The 22,425-nt window shown below is 39.9% G+C and overlaps 2 protein-coding genes and 1 pseudogene across 2 annotated transcripts; 2 read left to right on the top strand and 1 right to left on the bottom strand.

Annotated features, from left to right (window-relative positions):
- The first annotated feature begins 4,123 nt into the window (after nt 1-4,123).
- Nucleotides 4,124-9,671, top strand: LOC103712151 (NADH dehydrogenase [ubiquinone] 1 beta subcomplex subunit 8, mitochondrial-like). The gene is made up of 4 exons (XM_008798595.6): nt 4,124-4,422; nt 4,556-4,642; nt 4,760-4,855; nt 8,504-9,671. Exons 1-4 carry the CDS (start codon nt 4,126-4,128, stop codon nt 8,558-8,560), a joined length of 537 nt encoding a protein of 178 aa, XP_008796817.4. The 5' UTR covers nt 4,124-4,125; the 3' UTR covers nt 8,561-9,671.
- A 3,954-nt stretch (nt 9,672-13,625) lies between these two features.
- LOC103712152 (36.4 kDa proline-rich protein-like) lies at nt 13,626-14,317 on the top strand. Its single transcript, XM_008798596.5, has one exon. It carries the CDS (start codon nt 13,626-13,628, stop codon nt 14,082-14,084), a length of 459 nt encoding a protein of 152 aa, XP_008796818.4. The 3' UTR covers nt 14,085-14,317.
- A 5,489-nt stretch (nt 14,318-19,806) lies between these two features.
- Nucleotides 19,807-20,705, bottom strand: LOC103712153 (lipid transfer protein EARLI 1 pseudogene; annotated as a pseudogene).
- Between the last annotated feature and the right edge of the window lie 1,720 nt (nt 20,706-22,425).

Genomic DNA, 22,425 nt, shown 5'->3' with positions numbered 1-22,425 from the left:
GCCCCCAAGCTCGAAGCCGATGCCCCCTCCCCTCCGACGACGATGACGACGCCGTACACCCGATCCAGCTCTCCGAGAAGCTTCGTCGCAACCTCCTTTCCCTTCTCCGCCCCCGATGCCGTCGCCCCCGGCGGGGAAGGCAACAAGCGTGAAGCGCCGCCGCCCCATCCGGCCGTTTCTGCATCGAGGTCCCTCCAAGTCCGCCTCCGGACGGGCCCTCCAGGCGCCGCGGACCCTTCTGCAGCGGTTGGCGTGGATGGTACTATCGCTCCTCCTCCGGCGGCAGGCCATCTTCCTCTTCGCGCCGCTCCTGTACGTCGCCGGGATGCTCTTCTATATGGGCACCGTCTCCCTCGAGGGCGTTCCCCGCATCATCTCCCGCCCCGCTCCTGGCTCCATCTACCGGAGCCCCCAGCTGTACCAGCGCCTCCGCCCCGATATGGACTCTGATAACTCTTCCGATGCGGTCAGTTCTTGAACCCACCCCCTTCTTTAAAGAATCCCTCTGGATCTGCTCTTTCTTGTATTTTCTGGCGCTTCGATTTCTCTCTGAGGGCGCTCAGATGGACTTTAGTTTCTGACAGCGCCTGCGGTCGACCCGCGGCCGACGCCTGTGCCGGTGGTGCTCGCGGCCGCCCCCTTCTTTCTTCTCTTCTTTCTTTTTTTATTTATTTCCTTCGTTCTTCTCTCCTCCCGTCCTCCGATGAATGAGAGATGGGGCGCCGGCCGCCGGGGCAGGCTCGGGCTCGGGCAAACGAGCCTCACGAGCTCGAGCCCGAGCCGGGGCTGTGCTAGGCGAGCCCGAGCCCGAGCCCAGTACAGGGCTCGGTACCGAGCCCGAGCCTAGATTTTTATGGAACGAGCCGAGCCGAGCCTGCTGTGGCTCGGGCTCGGCTCGGCTCGTTGACAGCCCTACTCGCTACATATGCAGCCGCTCAGTCCGCCACTCTATTGGCCTCACACAATACAATGAAGAACTCCTCATCTCCAAATATCAACTTCAATGGCGTTGTTTCCTCTTCGCTCTTCAATAGAAGGAGGTTGTGCATAGTTGGATTTTTATTTCCGGAGACCCACCCAAAAAGACTGGCTAAGTATGGAGTTGTTATTTTATGACAATTAGAAGAATCACTTCCACCCTACTCGCCCTGCACAAATGGATCTTTGTCTAGAAAAATATTGTCATTAAATATTTAAGGTAGAAATTTGTTCCTTTTTTTTTTGCTAATGCGGGTGGATCATACCTGATGGGTACGGATACACCCAATAAAGTCAAAAAATAGGATACCTCGGAGTGCCAAAGGCAGCTCTCCATCTCCAGTCCACAAGGTGCCTTCGGAATGATTAGTTATATACGCAGCCACCCAATTCGCCGCACCATTGGCTTCACGGTAAATATGCTTGACCTGAAAGGCCCATCCATCCATCACCATAGCCTAAATGTCCCGGAGCAAGTGATGGTCGCTACCGTCACCCTTAGGATCCCCCTGAATCTAACTGATAACGGTAGTAGAATCACCCTCCAGGATGATAGATCTGACCTGTAACATACACCGGGCATGGCAAAGGCCTTTGTTCCCCTTTTTTTACCTCGGCAATAATAGGATTTTCCCCAAGTCTACAATCATAAATCTATCCGACCATCAGGTGGAATAGATTTATGAGGTGAGGGAATATCCCCGCGCCCGTGGCATTACTCTATTTCGGAGGTGTAAAAAAAATATCTCGTAGAATAAGTGATGGCGAGGGATATCCTCTAATTATTTTGCATCCAAAGCTGCTCGAGAAATTTCTTCCTTCATCTAATCATCAACGAATATGCTCACATGTGATATATTTTTCGGAAGGGACATGTCCGCGTGCGATTAGGAACCATCAAATCACCGGCCAACAATCTCAAAGTTTCAGCCATATTGCACTCAATGTTGAACCATGCCGGAGCCAATTATTATTTTAATTTTTTTTAATTTACCTCAAAATTTTATGGCATATTTGATTTGGAGAGAGAGGAATATGAACGGGTAACTCTTATTCTAGCTAGTTGGTCAAAAAAAATTTTGTTCTCATTTTGATTTTTTAAAAAAATAAAAAATTCTGTAATCTTCAAAATTTAATTACTACACTTTTTTAGTATGCAAATTACATTTTGATTCCAATTTCAGCCATGAACCGAACATGCCATTATGATTTTCAATTCAATTCTAATTCTGGTCGCGAACCAAACACCGCATTAATTTATTTTATGGAAATAGAAATCTCAAGGGCCATCAAGGTTATTGTGATGCCTGATCATAACAAAGGATGTTACTCCAGCCAATCTTGTTTTTTTTCCATCCTGGTTATAACCATGGTTGAATTTTATTAATTCCGAGCAGAGGTATCCTTTTCTGGCACGCTTGATAAGATAAAAATAGCATTCATATTCATATGGTGGAAAGATTGGAAAAAAAGATTGCAACTATCCGCCATCGTGTCTCTGCTGCCGGAGTTGACTTTTTCGTTAAAAACCACGTAACTAAATACCTAATTTTATACATGACCATGGGCTTTTCTCTTTAAAAACCCAGAAAACCCATCTGCAGTTGGGGGACAAATTAGAGGTGTTCCATTAAACCTCCATATTCCAAGTCCATCCGGGGACAGCGATCTCATGCTTCCCAAGACTGCCCCCTCTAAAGTCACATTAAATTAATAGCAATCGATTCCTCGAACTGAAACCACGAACAAATGCATGAGGAGCATATGAATGTGATAAAAGAAATGCGTGCTTCAGAAAAAAGACAAACATCCCTCCTCCGAATCCAGAAGCAAAACCGACAACGGTGTTTCCTGCTGAATCCGACGGTCAAGATCACACGGCGGCACATGGGGTGGATGTCCGTTTCATGACTTGTTCACGGCCGGGTAGTCCAACGGGCCCACTAAGCCCAAAGCTTTTTGGACGGCTGGAGCGAAAAATGTTAGGCCCAGCGGGCATGGCTCGGTCTGGAATATAGATCCGTTTAATAACTGTGTCAGGCTTGGACATCGGATTAAAGCCAGGCCCAAGCCCAGCCCAGCCCTTTTTTATTTATATTTGATATATTTGTAGATTTAACTGATAATTGTTGTTAATATGGAAACTTGATGGGATAATAAATATATTCTAAAATTGGCGGCAATAATTAACTATTCACATTTAGTATTTTTTTTAAAAATATTTTAAAATATTTTTAGTATTTTTGTATCTTAAAAAATTAAAAAATGGTCATGAAATTTGAAGCTTGAAGCCCGTGCAGAGGCGAGCTCAGTTGTAGAACATAGGCTCAAAGGCCAGTCGAGCCTAGCCGTGGCGTAACTGAAGTTTTCTACCTTTGGGCAAAGCCCGGTCCGGGTTTGACCCGACCCGGCCTTTGGAAAGGTCTAATCCCAAGCTGGAGATCAAAAAGTTTCACCGTCCCCCAACCAGAAGAAATCTGGGTCCAATTTTGCCATTGCTTCATCCAATACTACCTGAAATATATTGCCATTGCTCCCTTCAAATTACCTGAAATATAACCCCAAATCATTAATCAGGCGATCAAAAAGGTTCTTTCCTAGCAAAGCTGACTGTTGCTTTAAGTCACTAACATGGGAGACTGTCAACAAACAGGTAGAATAAAGTTTAAACACCCTTTTCCACAAAACGCATGCCATGAGATCTTTTAGCTTAATTAGAGAGCGAGGATATCGAGTTCACAGATTTTTGAAGTATGCATTGCTTCAAAAGATGTCAAGTAAGTCCATAGCTTAACAAGAAGAGATCTTGTTATCTGGCTTTTCAAGCTCTCAAGTGCCAAATAAACCCCAATAACTGGCTATAAAATAGACTCATTAAATAGTTAGGAATAAAGTTTAGCATGGCCATCATCTTTGTTATCAAGACGAACAACCATGAAGCCTACTCACAAAGAAGATTTTTGGGTTCTTAGCTGCTCTATCCATATGATATTTCTTAAGTGGGTGGCAATGGAGACTGCTTCGATGAAAAGGTACGGCGGAAGGGAGGCGTGCCCCATGCATGAGTACGTGGAGACACAATGCTTGTGTTGCACCAACGCGCACCGTCCGATGAAACGGAAACGAACGGGATAAAGGGCGTTCGCGATGACGCCCATCATGAGTCATCCATCCGACTCTCTCACTCGTAACGACGGCAAACCACCGAGACGAGGAGGATTCCCGTTTCCTTTCCTCCCGGATAAGCAGAAGCAGCGAGATAGAAGAGAGAAGGATTTTTTTTTCAAAAAAGAAGAAGAAGGAGCAATGGCCGGGAGATTAAGCAGCGTAGGATCTCGGATTATGGGAGGCCACGGCGTGGTGGGGCGATCCCTGGGCTCCTCCCTCCGCAACCGCTCCGGCATGGGCCTCCCCGTCGGCAAGCACATCGTCCCCGACAAGCCCGTAATCGATCCCTCTTCTGATTCCTCGCTCTTCTTTCTCTCAGATTGGTTGGAAGGGAATAACTGTGAACCCTATATGACCCCCGCTTTATTCTTCTTCTTCTTGTGCTTGTTTGCTTATCTTCTGGATTCAGCTCCCAGTTCACGACGAGCTTGTTTGGGATAATGGCACCCCATACCCGGAGCCCTGCATAGATCGCCTCGCCCCCACTATCGGGAAGGTAATGCTCGTTATCTGAATGTTAGGGTTTTGATTCCTGTTGCCCTTTTGGGTTTTTCGTTGACATGTTTGAATGGATCATCGAATTTTTTGTTGAATTCTCTTCTGTCGCGCACAGTATGAGGCATTGGCTTGGCTGTGCGGAGGGCTGGGCATTTTCGCTACGATCGGTTTGCTAGCCGTGTGGAATGACAAAGCATCAAAGGTTCCCTATGTGAGTACCCTTTCTTTCTTTCTTTCTTTTGAAGTTTGACAGTATCAATTCCATTTTGTTGTCATATTTTCCCCCTTTTAGACCATTCCATATTATTCATTCAAATCATATCTAGATTCAGTGACGGTACATACAGAACATATTTCTAACAACGAGTTCCATCGGCTGAAATCAAAAGGATTACCTCAAAAAAAAAAAAAAAAAAGAGAAAAGGAAAGAAAGATTAACATCTTTACTGGTCCCATGTTATAACCAATCTCCGAATGGTTACCTTCGCTTAGAATGTTTGTAACCTTAACTTTCTCGAACTGCACCATCAGCAAGTTTTCTTAACCTCCTTGAATGAGTGCATCATCAACAAATTCCTTCCGGCATGTTTTGAACGCAAATAGGGAACATGAACCTCCCTGAATATATAATACTGCTATATTAGAACCTAATGGATCCCTAGACAACTCTATTTTTAGCCCCCAAAGTGTCCTTGCCATGTTCTTTTGGGTTTTAATTTGCATCTTTAAGAAGCGATGCAATTTTCCAAGTCCTCACCCTTTGAAGATGCATTAGAGTTCAACTTAAAACATCTTGATAGAGGAGGAGACCAGTTCAACAACCTAGTGGAGATATTCATTCTAATGGTCCCTATGTATTCGTCAAATACACTGAACAACATCCTTCAAAAAGCACGGTGAGCAATTTTCTTTCTAGTGTTCAACGCTTGACACTTTTGATGGTTGATAGAACACCACAGTGAGCAATCTCTCTGGTCAAGGGAGAGTTGCTTCTATGGAAATTCTTTGCCCACACTCTGTTTGTATAAAGAATGTGGTCTATTACTGTCTAATGGTCTGTTGTCACATTCAACTCTTGTAGAACATGCATAATATTGTGTTTTCTGAAAAATAGATTTGATGTTAAGAAATTGTAAAAAAACAAAATCTGCTCAATGTTTCTGTTGTGAATAATGGATCAGATTTAACCTATTGTATTGTGATCCTTGTTGCTTCGCTCATCACATTGCATTTAAAAAGACCTACAACTCCATTGGTTTATCTGAGCATTTATATCTTGTTATAGTTTGATTAAAATCTAAAACAAATGCTCCTATACTCATCCATTGCCACTTTGGATCATGGTTATGTATGCTTGTACCGATACAAACCATGCCCATCATATTCGATCTGAAGTTCTAGAATAAAACTTATTTCTCTATTATCAACCTTTGCATTCCAACTTCATTATTCTCTGGCAATGCCTACTAGATAATTTTGTATTTATCAGTATTGTAACAATGGACTTAGTGATAAATACTTTGGATCTTTCCATGGCATTGAAGCATAAATTCATTGAGAGATACTTGAAGAAGATCTGTCCCATCCAAGTCCCGTATTTCTATGACTTAGAGATTACCTAAAACAAACCTTGCTCTGCAAGTTGTTGCTACACTAAGTATGCTATCTGACACCTAGAAGAAAATATGGTATGTTAATTTCACCAGCATATATTACTAGGGGGATATTTCATCAGGTAATTTAATTTCCATGTTTATAAATATGTGGGTTGTCTGTTCTATATGGGTCTACAAGAACAGCTTTTTCTCTTTCTGGGTCTGTATATGCCTTGTATTCTTTCAAGCAAACTTTCTCTTTCCATTGGCACACACTTTTCGTACCACTAAAAGATTGATTAGAATTTTCAGATGTAACAATCTATGCTTGACAAATCACCATGCCAAATTGTCTTCTGCACCTGGCTTTTGAAATTGAAGTGTGACAAACATGGCTAGAACCTATTTGCCCAACCTGAGCTGTCTAACTAAATTGATTGAGTTCCCAGATTGGGTATGATTCCTGCAAATCTTAACTGCTAGTTGGTTAGGCTGTATTTTCACCCAAGGATCTGGACCTCGACAGGTCATAACCTTTTAAAACTTTTGATTTTATAATATATTGCATAATATATTGAAAACTATATAAACTATATATATCCCAACTCTAATTATCAAGCCCATCTCCTCTGATGTTGCTTTGAGCCTATCATTCCCACCCCCTTCCCCCCCAGCAATCTCCTCTCATACCGCCCTCTCCCCTTTCTCCTTAATCTCCTCCTCACATCCTATTCTAATTCCTTCCACCCCCAAATTTCCCTTCACCCTCTCCTTATCTCTGGCTGCTGCCCCGTTGTCCTGCATGATGCTTACTCCTGTCACCGTGCTTGACTATCATTTGGTTTCATCATTAGTCATCCCCATGATATGACCCCACCAGCAATCATTATTCTGGCCACTCATCACTGCACCGACACTCGGCCTTTGCATTTCCTTGCCAGTTGCTGTATTGCTGCCAGCTATTAACATTGTCTTCCTCTGCTTCTGCTTTTCCAATTTTGCCAGCCATTAACGTTGTCTTCCTCTGCTTCTACTTTTCCAATTTTCTTTTTTCCTCTTCTATTTCCTTCTCTCTTCTAGGTTGGGTTTGGCTTGGCCTCTTTAACCCACCAGCATGTTCAGCCCAAGGAAGTTATGCTTGTTGGTTGGTTGAATCAGGTTTGAGTCAGTTGTTTAGTGCTCGATACTTGATAGCGGAGGCCAAGCTGACCTGTACCAGATCTGACCTGACCCCGTGCCCCCACTATGCAGTTGCATCTTAGCACATCTTATATTGTGTCTTGGGGCTAAGGACTTATTGAGGTGCTTCATCTTTTACATAACCTTCACCATCTATTATTGGCCATCTCACATATCAATTCAATGATTGCTGACCTCCAATCAAGCTTCCTGCTTGGTGGGATGTTTGAACATCACATGTCAAGTAGGACAGATATCTCACAGCTATCTTATGCACTAGTCGAATCCCGCTTGTAATTTTGGAAGGCTATAATGAATCCATCTTTATATGCAGGAGCAGTTGCTAAATTGGTTACAAGAACTTTAACAACAAATAGAAGCATTATACCATCTCTGGGAATATCACTAATATGTAACAAAAAATTCTGTTGTACCAATCATGATAAATTTATAATTACACTTGCTTATTGCTGGAGCTGCAAGAACAATGAAAAGATCCAAGCATCTGCTATGTCCTCATCCTATAGATAATTTTGTCAAATTGTTTTTATCTTCTGATCTGCTGGTTTTTGGTTTTATATTTTCTTCTTTTATTATGTTTGTACCTCCAAGTTAAACATATGGTTAGCTGAATAAAATTCTTATCCTGATTCAAGGCTGTAAAATTGGTATTTGTGAGCAGAATACATGTTTTGAACTCTGAAACCATGATTTCGTAGGGTATAACTCAATTTATCGAGCTTGGATGCATGATATTCCATTTCAAATTACAAGAAGGTTTGCTGAAGTCCATTTCAAGAAAAATTCAACTGATTTAGATGCTTTTAAATCCTGGATTTCATTCATGCTACTGAAAAAATATGGGCACACTTAATGGGTGAGAAGTTTTCAGAAATAGTAATTTTTGATTTATATAGACTTCTCATGGTCTAAGTTATGACGAGAGGAAATTTCTGATTACCTTGCATGCTACTCATTTGGCAAGAGGATATTGAGTTCTGGTTGGGGAGTTTCCTAGCCTGCCATGGAGACACTTGGTGAAATTTTGCTGAAGTTATGTTCTGATGTTCTCTTTGTGCTTCCAGACACCAAAAGTCTATCCATATGACAACCTGCGGGTGGAACTTGGCGAAGAGCCATAGGAGCAGTCCATGAACGGTTCGGTTCAGTACCTGATGCTGTGCTGATACTGCCTGTTTACAGGTGTTCGCTGCGAACTGAAAGAGAAGAAATAATGGATTATGTGCGATGCTTGGTTTGTTATGCTCTGGTTTCTCCTTGTCTTGATGAGATGATCTTGTGCATTTCTTTTTTCTGGTTATGAAATTTGTCAAAAAGGTTTCTCATTTCTATAAAATCTCTCATACAATCCAGCAGCATGGAAGTGATCTCAGATTGCAATTGGCACTTTGGATCTGATTATTCTTTTTGGCTACGTTTTTCCATGATATCAATTTATTACATTTTTGGATTATAAGAATTGCATTCCCTACATCCTCTTCTCATCAAGAGGATGCTTCCTAGCAATTGGTGAGACTGCGTTTTATTCCCAAGAGGGTGGATTGAACATACATCACGGTGATTAGGGGTTGTTTTCGATGTCAAATTTTTTGAAAGCAGGCCTCACATGATCCATAATAAATGAGTTTAGTGAAAACATTTGTTCTTATGATTTGATTGGGGAACCTTGTTTGGAAAAACTAATACGTTATGAAACCTAAAAAATGGTTTTGAAAGGAAACACGAATTCTCTACTCTCTCACAAAATCCATTCTACACAAAATCAGGTTTTATGCTTTTCTGCGCATGTACAATTTAATAACTTATATACCCCTGTGCTGCTTCCTGGACTGACCGGCTTTTTAATTGTACTTGTTGGAGTCCATTATTCTGTTACTTTCTACTTTGATTAATGCTATTATAGTTCAGAAGAATGTCACTTAAGAAGCTGGTCTGGTTTTGCTCTCATTGTGATGCGGGCCTCATAATGAAGCAAAGGAAAGGGTGCACAACGCTTCACCAGCTTTTGTGGAATAAATTTGGGGGAATAAGAAAAAGTTATCGAGCACTGTAAACGTGATGGATTTTATTCCAGAAGATAAGCGTGTTCCAGTGTTTTGTTGGAAGAATCAGTGGAGAGAATATCATTTTAGATTTTGTGATGATTTGTCTTTTATCAGAGACAAAATAGCTCTCCTATTTTATTATGTACTCGAGAATTAAGAGTGGATGGAAAACGTTGAGGGTAATATGGTAATTGGATTGTGATGTGGGAGGGAATCAGCCCATTCTCCACGTTTATTCATGCTGGTTAGTTGTCTCTTATGTAGCCCATCACTTTGGACGGGCCACTGGAGTTTCATTTGGACGGGCCACGGTTCAGTGCCTATGCCTTTATTTAGTCTTTTATTTTCTGATCTTGTTGGCTGTATTTACAACTATTGAGTGTTAGCCGCCGTTGTATCAACAAAAAAAAAAAATAAAAAAAGAAAAGAAGAAAGAGGCATTTGATTGTGATGTGTGATTAAATTTTGTTTGAGTTGTGAGGGCCAAGGGTATTAGTTTCAGTTTAGTGTGGAGCTACTTTAGAACGACCAAGGCATGTAGGCGATGGGCCATACAATAGGAGATGGCCCTCCCCTAAATACTGCTCAGTCTTAACACCCCGCATGCTGGAATTGGTGGAATTCATTTGTAAAGTACCCTCTCTACAAATCGGCCCACAGTGTATAGATTGCAACCCTCCGTTTAGAGAACATTTTATATTCGAACCTTTCAAGTTGCTGTTTTTTCCAAGTTTTTGATGTAAATAATTCAACTGCTACCTTTTTAAATGATTGATTGTGCATGTAGAGAGTTGTTTCTATATTTCGAATTCGTGACATTCAGAGTAATCTTTCTGCTATGACAATATCCACATGCTATACATCTACTTTCAATAAATTGATAAAATATTTATTATGGATATCTATGCGTTGCCCTGGATAGACTTGACATTGGTCAGGGTAAACGAGAGGAATGCCATTTGGCCTGAAGAAATGTGGCAAATCTGGTAATGTCAAATATAACTGCATGGCTTATTGTGTAATGGAGATTAATGTGCCCATGTACAAAAGAGGAAACAAGAAGAGGATATTTTTACTCAGCATCTCATGAAATTTGTCAAAAAGTAGCGCCGAGTAAAACAAACATGATAAGATTTACCACATAACCAGTGAATACATGGGCATAGCTAAAACCGGCCGGGATACCTAACACATGATCATTTTTGCCTGCATCGAACATTCTTCTGGCACGATGGAGGCTGCTACGCGGGGGTGGGCTTGTCCCTTTCACCCCCTTTCAATTTTTCTAAGCCAAAAAGAAAAAAAAAACATGGGCATAGTAGACCAACATAGATCATATTTTATTTTTAAATTTTACTTTCCTTTTCAGCAATTAAATCTTTGTCCAATCGTGTCATCAAAAAAGATCCCGTAGAATGGATGTATTGGACCATTGGGGTTGTCCCTCGTGCTGGTTTTAGCAAGCTGCCAGGGAACCGTGGACCTGGCGTTTTGGCCTAGATCCGACTATGGATGGTGATGACAAAAAGAGGTTGAAATTTGTCCCGGCAAACAACAATGTTTTCTCATGTTAATGCTTTTCTTTTTTTATTTCTTGCAACATTTTCTTTTTAACTATTATTCTTAACCCAACTGATTTTTTGATTTTATATCCAAGAGTTAAAATTTTAAGGTTCCAAGAAAGCTGATAGACTTTCATAATGGATCAAGGTAAATTAATTTCAAATATAAATTTGATGGCAGAACGTTTTCCATAAATTTATTCCAAAGGCCACTTTTTATTAACAATCACTTTCAGAAAGAGTTATAGTACACTTATGATAGAAAACAGCAAAGAACAGATTCATAAGACTACCAGTCTCACGTAGAACAATAGATGTGAATCATAGGCAAAGATATGGATGACCTTGTTTACAATTCTTGAAGCATAGAGATAAGAATCATGCTTAACACGAGAGTTTGCAATTCTGTATCTGGCAATATTTTTTCTCTAAGGGCTCGTTTGGTTCGCGAAAAGTATTTTTTCTTATAGGAATATAATTTTTGGAAAGAGAATGTCTGAGAAAATACTTTTGGCATATTTGATTAACCATGCAAAGTGACAGATTTCTAGAATGTTTATGTTTGGTTGATCATCCACTTTTATGAAAAAGTTATGTATAATTTTTATTATATCCTTAATAAAAATTAGATCTTTAATGCTCGGTGATAGCTGAAGGGTCTTTTTGGAAAAAAAATAAAAATGTTTCGATTTCCGGCTCACAGGAAAGTAACTTTCCAATATTTTTCATGGGAAAAACTTTTCCATGAAACGTAGAAATTATATTCCCACAGGAATACAACTTTTCTGTCTCTCTCTTCTGAAAACTCCAACCAAACAAGAGACATCTTTTTACTTTTTCGTTGACCACACTTTTCTTCTTTTTTTTCCGCGAACCAAACGAGCTCTAAAAGAGGAGCACGGATCCTCTGCCATGCATGTATGACATTTTAGAGTATCATGCAGTTTTGGATGACCACCATCTGAAAATAGATGGCGTTAAATAAGTTAGTTCATGAGCACATACTGTATCAAACATATTGCATGTTGCTTATGATGATGGTTTTTTTCATGATGGCCATCCTCCATAGAAGCGCAGCATCCTCCAGTGATGCTGCGGGCTGGCACATGAACCTGGGATACCTAGCCAGCAATTTGTTGTGGTATTCTCCGAATTAATTGAAGGTCCCAAATTTTTATCGTGCTTCAATAAATCATAGTGAGCAGTGCAAGTTGCTCCATGCTTGAAATACGTATGATACCTGACAAACTGGAAGCTCCACCTGATTCATGTTCCAATGCATCGGATGCTGATTCCTTTGTACCTTAGCTCCTAGCTACCAAAACCTCCTTCGGGCAAACCGGGTTCCCTCCCATGGATTTGTCACACCGTGATGCGTTACGGGCTGAGTACAAACAAATCCAGTCAAACGCCATTAAGATGCCAAGTCTACATATAAAAAGATCCCCACAGGATGTTGTCTCTCTGATAAATAAAAAGCTACAGAATTCTCAGGTTTAGTACTTCCCAATTATTCTTTTGGTGAGTACACACCACCGCCGCTTACAAAACGAAAGGGATTCACGTGTTTCCTTCGGGTACTGAACCATATCTTATAACACTGACCCCGAATTTAAAACTGCGGACCCATACTTCTACCCACTGACAGCCGGACACTGTCTTTTTCTCTGTCTTTCGCCGCGACAAAATACGAGAGGATTTACCAACTTGCCGGAAGGGTAGAGCTGAAGTGCCCTGATGTCTACTTTTCTTCCCCCGGTAATCTATTCTCAAGAAATTTAAAACTTTTTTTTTAATAAAATACCAATCACCAATATGCTCTCAAAAAGTGGTGCAACTGGATTGGATAGACTACAATTTGAACCACACGGATCCGATTCAGACCGACAACCCACACCTGAAGTTAGAGCCATGGGTGCATGCAATGGTTCTTTATATAGAATATTACGCCAGGTGGATTGGGTGTGGATCTCCCAGTATCGGACCTCATCCTTCCAAACTCGAACAACCTTGATCAACAAAACACTGCACTAAAGTCAGTCCCTGACTATTAGAATTGTGCCACGTACACTTGACCTGCAATGAGGCTCGGCATTAGAATGATAATATCTGACATATTGAATACTAGGTCTAAATCTTGCACTTCGAAACTAGCTAGATTCTAAACATCTTGGGGTCAAGTTGGACTCGGTCTCAACAGAATTTCTCAAGCCTAAATGCATGTTGAGGCAATGAAACTAAGAAATCTCAACCCAACAACAGAAAATCCAAATTAAGCCTCAGAGTAGGAAAACCGTGACACAAACGTACACGTGCAGTCGATCAGAATCAGGCACAGAGAGAGAGAGAGAGAGAGTATAGACATCCGTGAGGAGAACTGGGTGCCATGGAGATCCACATACCCAATGCCATTATCATACCCTTCACTGAAACACTTATTTTTCGAGACAAGTTCAAATTAAAAAGAAAGGCGGAAAGAACTAGATAACTGGAAAAGAGTAGTTCACGGGTTGGGCTCAGAACTCATTATAAATCCACCTACAGTGATGCATTCCTCCCATCCTTAAGACGCTATCTTCATGGCTTCCAGAACCAAGGCAGCACTGCTCCTATCCATGGCCCTCACGTCCATTGCATTGCCGGCGGCATTCGCCTGCAACTCGTGCTCCCGCCCGACGTTCCCATGGTCTCCATCCACAAAGAAGCCACCTAGAATGCTGCTTCCACCTCCATCCGAGGGCGGCAGCGGCCTTCCGTGGATGGGTACACCTCCGGCCAGGTGCTCGTTCGACATTCTCAAACTGGGGCTGTGTCTCGACGTCTTGGGCGGTCTGGTGCACGTTGGTTTGGGCAAGCCGGTGGAGAACGTGTGCTGCCCGGTGCTGCAGGGCTTGCTGGAGCTGGAGGCCGCAGTGTGCCTCTGTACCGCCATCAAGCTGAGGGTGCTCAACCTCGACATTTATATCCCACTGGCCCTCCAGGTCCTCATCACTTGCGGGAAGGACCCTCCTCAGGGTCACGTCTGCCCTCTCAGCTAGCTAGCATCAAGAAAACAAAAACAAACAAAACTAGCAAGTTTGATACGTTGGAATGGGTGGCGTGGCTTCTTGTGTTAGGGTTCGATCGGCATTTGGTGATAATGTGGTGGTTTAGGGTTAGGGTGTCTTTGACTGAGAGCTGGCTTCAATGGTGTCAATGATTTCTTGCCTCAAAATCATTTGTAAGGTTGTTAGCTTGCGTACTGACTTGCAATGATTTTTATTTGAATTCAGTTTGGTTTTATTTGTCTCAAAATTATGAGCCGGATTCATTTTGACACCATTTGCAATAATCCAAAACTTCATACAAAAAGACTAGCTGAAGTTGGGATTGTATATAAATCCTTATAGATATCATTCAATATTCTACCCAAAAAAATGAAATGTTTCGTGAATATTTCTCTCCTATTACTACTACTTGTAAGTTAATCGCCGAAATATTCATACTTTTCCGTACCTACCAATGTTTTTATTATCTCTTTCTAGCTATTCTAAGGTGAATAGGACATTATGGTAATTTTAACCTTAAAATAGTAAAAGATAGGTTTCTCTTCGGTCGGACGGAAGTGAGGACACCAATCAAGCGACTGCTGGCTGCAAAAAATGTAAGGAGTCTTTCTTTACAAACAGCCCGAAATTAGGGCTGTTTGCATGATTAGAAAGTGAGGAGTTTAATTTCAAATATTGAAGTTTCGATTGACTTGATAGAGGATACGTATGCGGATGTGGGGAAGGCTTGACAAGTTTTAGATTATTTTATGCGGCTTCGGTTGCACATTCCACCTGAAGATCAATTCAGACAATGCAGGGCGATCAAATCCATCCATTTGTATCTTGAATATCCTATAGATGTGATACAATCATGGACAATCATCCTTCTCTTATTAGAGTGCAAAGTAGCAAACCCCTCTCTATATGTGTGTTTTAAATTTCATAATGTTTGTGAACAATATTTTTCATTATATTTCTGAAAAATGATGTGTAATAAGATTTTTATTACAAACATTCAATTATGAATGAACATATAACTTAAATCATTTATCATGGTATATATACTATATGTTCCAAATAGACAGACTTACATTTAGGACCTTTTGAATTTTTATCGATTTTCAACACTTGATATAGATGGTAGGTATTATTAGGAAAATCAAAATGCCATGATTTTTCGATATTTTTTTTCCTTTGTTGGTGAAAATGCAAAAAAAAAAAAAGGTCACAGTGCTATAGTTAAGGCATTTCTTTATTCTTTGCAATCCAATGCACGATGATAGTTTAGGCAGTTAATTTGTAGATTCCATATCGTATTCCTTCATGAATCATTTTTTTTCATTATAAATGAATTCATCGTAGGTATCTATATCATAATCTTGTCCACATTTTATACAAAGCTAATTACCATCGTTGGCAACAATGGTTGCCAACTTTGCTAGTTGATTCCTTCCTCTCCGAGCGAGAGATCGTAAGTTCAGACCTGGGGGTTGGCCAACAACAACTACATTTTTGGAAACAAAAAAGTTATCATTGTCATCATTAACATGATCATCATCATGTTATATTAATATTATTGTCATCATCATTGTTGTATTTTTAGAAATACAATAAAAGTAATTTGGTTGGGGGAACTTAGCATTTCCCCTCTGTTTTCTCCAAAAAGAGAAGCACAATGAAAATACCACGAGGTTCGAAGAGATGCCTACATTGTTAAAAAGTAAGAAAAGAAATGACAACCAATTGACAAAATGCTACTTAATAAGTACATTTTACTGAACCTTTGAATAGGCCTTTCAACTCGTGACCATAATAGCAAATATTTATCAAATTATTCAATACCAAAATAGTCCCAAATTTTACCACAAGATAAGAGGGTTTTATTGACAACTTTTATAGCAGCAAAATGATATTTGTCTGCTAAGAGTAGTCTACATGTACGTAGCGGTAGAATAATAGCTTTTAAAGATATATAGACCTAATATGACTGGTAAATTTTCTATTTTAATAGAGATATTCATCTTCATGACAACTATTTTTTAGTCGGAAAAAAATGGTGTCTTTAATGATCTAAAAGAATTACTAGATTAGATATGGATTATTTTGGCCACTACAAGTAATATTGGATAAGATCCAAAAACAAGATCCACCATATTGAAAAGCTAAATTGCAAGCCAATTTTTCGAATGCCATAATTTGGCCACACAATGTTCGATTGACATGATATTTATTTCGAAATCGGATAATTTTTTAATTTTTACAATGTAGTGTCACTCCTAAAGGGGATTGCGACTCTAGTGATTATGCCTAAATTTCATCGTTTAAGCTCTAAAACAGGCCGGTCAAACCAAAAATTACCTTTTCAGGAAAGATTTTAATCTAGTGTATCTTTTAATACAAGAAGAATCAGGTAGAGCAACAGAAGGCCAAGTTAATACACAAGTCGAGATCTATCTCTTATAGAATTTTAATTTTATTAAATTTATTTCTACTAGTAATGCCTATTTTAGGAAAGTGAGTCTCATTGGAACTAGAAGTGGAATCCAATATTAATTATGCAAGAACGAACCTTACTATTATAAATAGTGGTAATGTGCCTCCATTTTATCACCATCAATAAAAAAAATAATCTCACTTTTATATTTTTTATTTTTTTAATTTATTTTGATAGATTTAAATTGAACGAATTGAGAGAATTCTTTCTTCTCTCCGATCGGATCATTTTAGTATGTTAAAAATTATTATTATTATTATTATTATTATTATTATTATTGTTATTACTATTATTATTATTATTATGCCACTAGTCTATTTTAATAATAATTTATTACTTTTAGTGATAATTTTTACCACTAAAAGTTTCTACCATCTTAGCAGTTTTCACCTAATTATCTTTAATAGTTTACGTTATTTGGTGGGAGGTTGTGAGGTTCCAAGGTAATAATTGGCATGCCATGCATGGTGTTGGTGCCTAGCGGAGCTCCAACGTGGGCGATAACGTAGAATACTTATCGCAAAAGCTATACTTGCTGAAAAACGCTTGTCAAAAAAAGTGGCTGTCACATCAAAATTATTTTTTTCCCTCTTTAGATCCCTATAAAAAACAAGTTATGCGAGACGGTCACGGACTGAACCGTACCACTCCTAATTTTAGCTGTGCGTCCCTGGCAGCTTTACCCTCCTGACGAGCCAAGCACTGACAAGACCGAGAAGCGTTAGGATCCACCGGGACCGGTTCGTCACGGGTTTGCGAACGCTCGCAGTGGAGTCCACACGGCCACCAACCGGCCTTACGCCCACCGCCCATGTTCTGCTCCTGGCCCATCAGACTTCCGCTGGTTCTAATTATTGAACCACTAGGAAGTAGCTTGAATCAGCCACCAAGATCTTGATTTGGGGTGGATGCAAATGTAACACCTTAGATCTTGCTCTATTCCCAAATTCTAAACTCTAATTATGTTTAGGTAGAAACAACATATATCAAAAATCAATGATAATCATATTTTTTTTAAAAAAAAATGTCAGTGTAAAAATCGTTATAGTGCAATACTACCAAGTTAAACTATACATAGATGATATGCTTGTTATATAACCATTCTTACATGCATATTGAAATTTTATGGATAAGAGATTGTGAAACAAGAAAAAAGAAAAGGATGCATGGAACAGCTACAAGACAGACACACACAGACACAGGGACACACACAGAGATATAATGCAAACTAAAATACAAAATGACATCAATGTCAAGGAATGAGAATAAAATTTTTAATGAAAGACTAAATACAAAATGATATATCAATCCAAGTGGACTCTAAAATTTCTCCTATATAATAGACTAAATAGATATTTATGATACTTGTCATGGCTAAAATAATGGTTTTAAAATAATTATTAAAGTTATTTTTATGCCAATAAATACACCACAATGAAGTGGAGGCACATCAAGCATACAAAAACAAGTTTACTTGATTGCATAATTATGGCATATAATGCACATATACCTTATTCTAAGAGTCCTATCTAAGAAAAGGGTGAGGTGGACATTCATCTTCGGTGCATAAGACGCTCGGGCTAATTACATATGCCATGATAAAATGGTCATACTTAAAAAATCCAGCTAGCGTCTAACCATAATTGCATGATCAAGTTTTTTTGGGTTGGCTTTGGTTAGGATGGTCAACATCTTCACAAATTAAATTAACCTTCCCATCATTAGGGAAGGATTTGTCTTAAACCCATCTTTTTTTTATTATTTGATTAAAACGGTAAATTTTATGTAGCTCTAACATGAGTGCATCCTGCCAAATCACGAGAAAGTAAAAAGTACAATGAAGAAGGTATATCTAATGCAGACGTTTAAAGGATCTCTCCGGAGTACCGAACAATAAAGAAGGCGATTCAGTTTGCTGTCCTATTTGCCTTTCAAAACAAATGCACTATCTAAAAATCGCCGATCTTTTGATCCAATCTGCCAATGTTCCGAATAGGAGAATGGTCATCTTCTTTTGATGGTGTATAAAAGACGGTGGCAATAATGATGTTGGCGATGATTTTAGGACCATGTAGTTCCAATGTCTCGTCCCAACGGAGGACATGTGAGCCCTAGATCACGTGAACACCCTTAGATATTCTTCCTAAGGCCAAGTAAATATAGTGTCAGGGATCCCCAGGACCGAGGAAAGCTGACTCATATAAATGAGTGGGTATCAAATCACATCATCAAATGATATTTCTTGTCCTTACGCTAATGTGAGCTCTGGTTTATGGACGAAACTCTTCTAAATGGAATTAACTCGCGTTCGATTCCGATTCTCGGAGGTTGAGGGATGTGACCCAGCTTTAATTTTTTTTTTTTTTTAACTCCGTGCGCAAATGAAAGTACTTTTGCTTCATTTTTTTGCCCTTTTCTCTCTCTCACACACACACACACACACATATATATATATATATATATACATACATACATATATATATATATACATACATACATACATACATACATACATATATATGTATGTGTAAACATAATACATACATACATACATACATACATACATATATATATATATATATATATATATATATATATATATATATATATATATATATATATATATATATATATATATATATATTTATGTATGTATATGTATATAACCTACTTAAGGTGGATATGCCTTCGACGGAGAAGCGAGTTCACAAGCGTCCCCAGGATTGAGCAGAGAGTGGCCTTGGAACGTACACGCGAGTCATGAAGCACGCATGTTCCCAAACTCTACCGTATGTACGTAGGTCATATACATACACACATGCATATATATATATATATATATATGCATGTGTGTATGTATATGGCCTACGTAAGGTGAATATGCATCAGACAGAGAAGCGAGTTCAAAAGAGTGTTCAGGATTGAGCAGAGAGTGTGGCCTTGGAATGTACACGTATGTTCCAAAACTCTACCTTATCTTTCCAAAACCATATTTTACTGGTGGTGACGCATAAGAAGAAATTGCTGCAGAATAAAAACCATAGGAGCGGCGACCAAAATAATAATATAACGGTTTTCTCAAAAAAAAAAAGAAGCAACTAAAAAGAAAATAGTGATTAGAATCAAATCTTAATACCGAGAAAAAAAGAGTAAAAATTAAATACTAAATTGAAATGTTACCACCAGGAGTGCAAGTTCGCGGACAATCTGCAACCTTCTCCAAGGAGGAAAGCTCAATGACAAGTGCCAAACCAAAGCAGGCCTTCACATACACATACTATCCAAATGCGGAAAGCATTACACAATAAAGACAACCAAGTTTAACCCCATAGCACCTAAACATAACACGAAATCCTCCCCACAAGCAACACCAACACGGATTACACTTGTTGGCTTTAAATTAAGAATCTTCGATCCATTTCCCACACATAACATGAACTTTTTGTTGTTGAACCAGGCTTATTCAGAGTCCCTGCTCCTAAATCAACAACAGTAACAACTACAGCTACAACCCTGACATCAACAAAACCAAACCGGATAAAACGAAAAAAGAAAAGAAAAAACTTTCAGAGGACCCAAACAATCTATACCTGCAACAACGCAAGCAAGGAGACCACGGACAGAGAGACCAGAGGATGTATAGGTGGTGAGCTAGCACTTTACGCGCAGTGGAAGCCAGTGGGGACATTCTTTCCGCAGTAGTTGATGAGCAAGCTGAGGTCGATAGGAATGTTGAGGTTAATGCCGAGGATGTTGGCCTTGAGTGCCGTGCAGAGGCAGAGTGCGACGTCGAGGTCGGCGAGGCCTTGGAGGAGAGTGCAGCACGGCTTCTTCGATGGATTGCCGAGGTTCAGGTTGATGAGGCCGTTGAGCACGTTGGCGCACACGCCTAGCTTCAGGGCGTTCATGGGGCAGTAGCCAGCGGTCGGGGGGCTTGGGCAAAAACCACACGCACAGCCACAGCCGCCAACCAGAGCAAAGAAGAGCAGGTTGAGAGCAAGGAAGAGAGCAACTGATGCTGAGGTCTTGGATGCCATAGCTAGGTATAAAGCACGAGCACCTAGGTGGGATGGTTTAAGCAGTGGGAGAGTGGGAACAGTTCCGGATACCGGTGTTTGTGATGGAATGGATCGGTATAGAGGTGACGCCCGGGAATTTATAGAAAGGTGGTAGATATTTTTTACTCTTCTAATGGAGAATGGAGGGCCAGTAGATTTTGTGGCGATTTGTTTATTGATGGAAAGAGAAATAAGAAAGTAAGTAAAAATGGAAGCTAAGCCATGTGGGCTGCGTAGTGGCAATGTGTGTTTTAGCTGGCAGGAGGAGGGAAGGACAAGGGAATGGTTTGGAGGGTTATGTGGGTGGGGCGGGGTATTTGGACAAATGCCCGTGCCCTGGCCCTGGTTAAACATCAGCATCGCATCGAAGCATCCATCTAATCAGAAGACTCTTTAGTTGCATTTGAGCAAGAACGCAATAATGCCAACCCTCCTCTAAATTAAGTAGAGAGCTTGAAGTTTGAAACCAAGTTGTTTCACCATTTATACGTAGACCTGGGCAATTCTGCTGGACGATTTTTTTCTGAAGAACCAAAAATCTTAAATTCTTGCATACGTATCTAAATTATAAACAGAATGCGAAGCCACTGTTGCTAATTAGGACGATCAAAAGATTTAGATGTATCTCATATTTGCTACTCTCATGTTTGATATATTGGAGAACACTAGAAGAATTAGACAGCTGGAGCTGAGTTGTATTTTGATTAGACTCAACATTGACATGATAAGTTGAAATCAGGGTTGGCCTTTTCCAATCAAGGTTGGCATGATTAGACTAAATTTTGAGAGTTAAAATTTTATTTGTAATCATTGCATGCCCATTCTTTCTTTCATGAGTAATATGCTGGTAATAAGAACCGTGCCGACAGAGCTTACGTTAATATGTATATATCACTGCAACAAAAGCAGTCTTATGCCAACGCCATGCAAAAGCGTTGGTAATTTTGGCTCTAGCGTCAAAATTTATTGGCGCTTCTAAATCGATATGAAACTCGTACGACGCTTATTAGTGTCGATGGAGGCCAAATGAAGAAGGAAGGAAGGACTTAAATGTTGCTTAAAAACGCCATCGGAATCCAAAGTAAGCTAAGACTAAAGACGACGCTTATAAGCATCGTCAGAAGCCTAATCCTCTCCGATTTAATCTCTCCTCTAATTGCAAGCTAAGACAATGTTTTAGAAAGCATCGTCAGCGGCCAATTGTACCCCACTTGGCCGCCATCATCCCAACCCTCTTCCTCTCCGATCCCAACCCCTCTCCTCTCCGATCCCAACCCCCCTTCCACTGCCGCCGCGTCTTGAAGTGGAATCCCTCTCTAATCGCTCTCAGCTCTCCCGTCGTGGGTCGGTCGGCCAGCCGGCCAGTCTCTCTCCTCGGCTGTTAACTAGGTCTGATATTTTTGCCAACGCTTTCACAAAATATCAATAAAAAATTTTTTTACCTCACTTATCCAATGTTTTTGAAAGTATTGACGCCAAAATTACCGATACTTATAAAAGCGTTGGTAAAAAAAATTCCATTCTCACCTGTCCGACATTTTGCGGCGCTTTAAAAGCGTTGACGCTAAAATTACCGACGCTTATAAGCATCGGTACATGCTCTAAAAGGCGTCAGAAAAAATTAGTTTTTTTAGTAATTATTTTAGATATCTTTGCTATATATAATGTTTAAAATAGAAGGACTTTGGCAAGTGAGTCCCCGTATCTCACTTCTAAAATACATGATTAAAAATAAATGATGGAGCTGGAGCTCTATGATTAGATCTACTGAATTTGTTTTAAATAATCCATTTTTCAG

The sequence above is a fragment of the Phoenix dactylifera genome, chromosome 6 (assembly GCF_051530095.1).
Source record: "Phoenix dactylifera cultivar Ajwa chromosome 6, Ajwa_hap1_PhDact_Kaust_v1.1, whole genome shotgun sequence".
Taxonomy (NCBI): domain Eukaryota; kingdom Viridiplantae; phylum Streptophyta; class Magnoliopsida; order Arecales; family Arecaceae; genus Phoenix; species Phoenix dactylifera.
The sequence above is the reverse complement of the archived record's forward strand: the minus strand, read 5'-3'. Positions and strand labels throughout refer to the sequence as shown.

Excerpts from the sequence above, each read along its gene's own strand:
- LOC103712151 (XM_008798595.6), top strand. The coding sequence starts at position 4,126 with ATGACGCCCATCATGAGTCATCCATCCGACTCTCTCACTCGTAACGAC. Across the intron at positions 4,643-4,759 it reads TCGCCCCCACTATCGGGAAG|TATGAGGCATTGGCTTGGCT; the intron begins GTAATGCTCGTT and ends TGTCGCGCACAG. Across the intron at positions 4,856-8,503 it reads AAGCATCAAAGGTTCCCTAT|ACACCAAAAGTCTATCCATA; the intron begins GTGAGTACCCTT and ends TTGTGCTTCCAG.
- LOC103712152 (XM_008798596.5), top strand. The coding sequence starts at position 13,626 with ATGGCTTCCAGAACCAAGGCAGCACTGCTCCTATCCATGGCCCTCACG.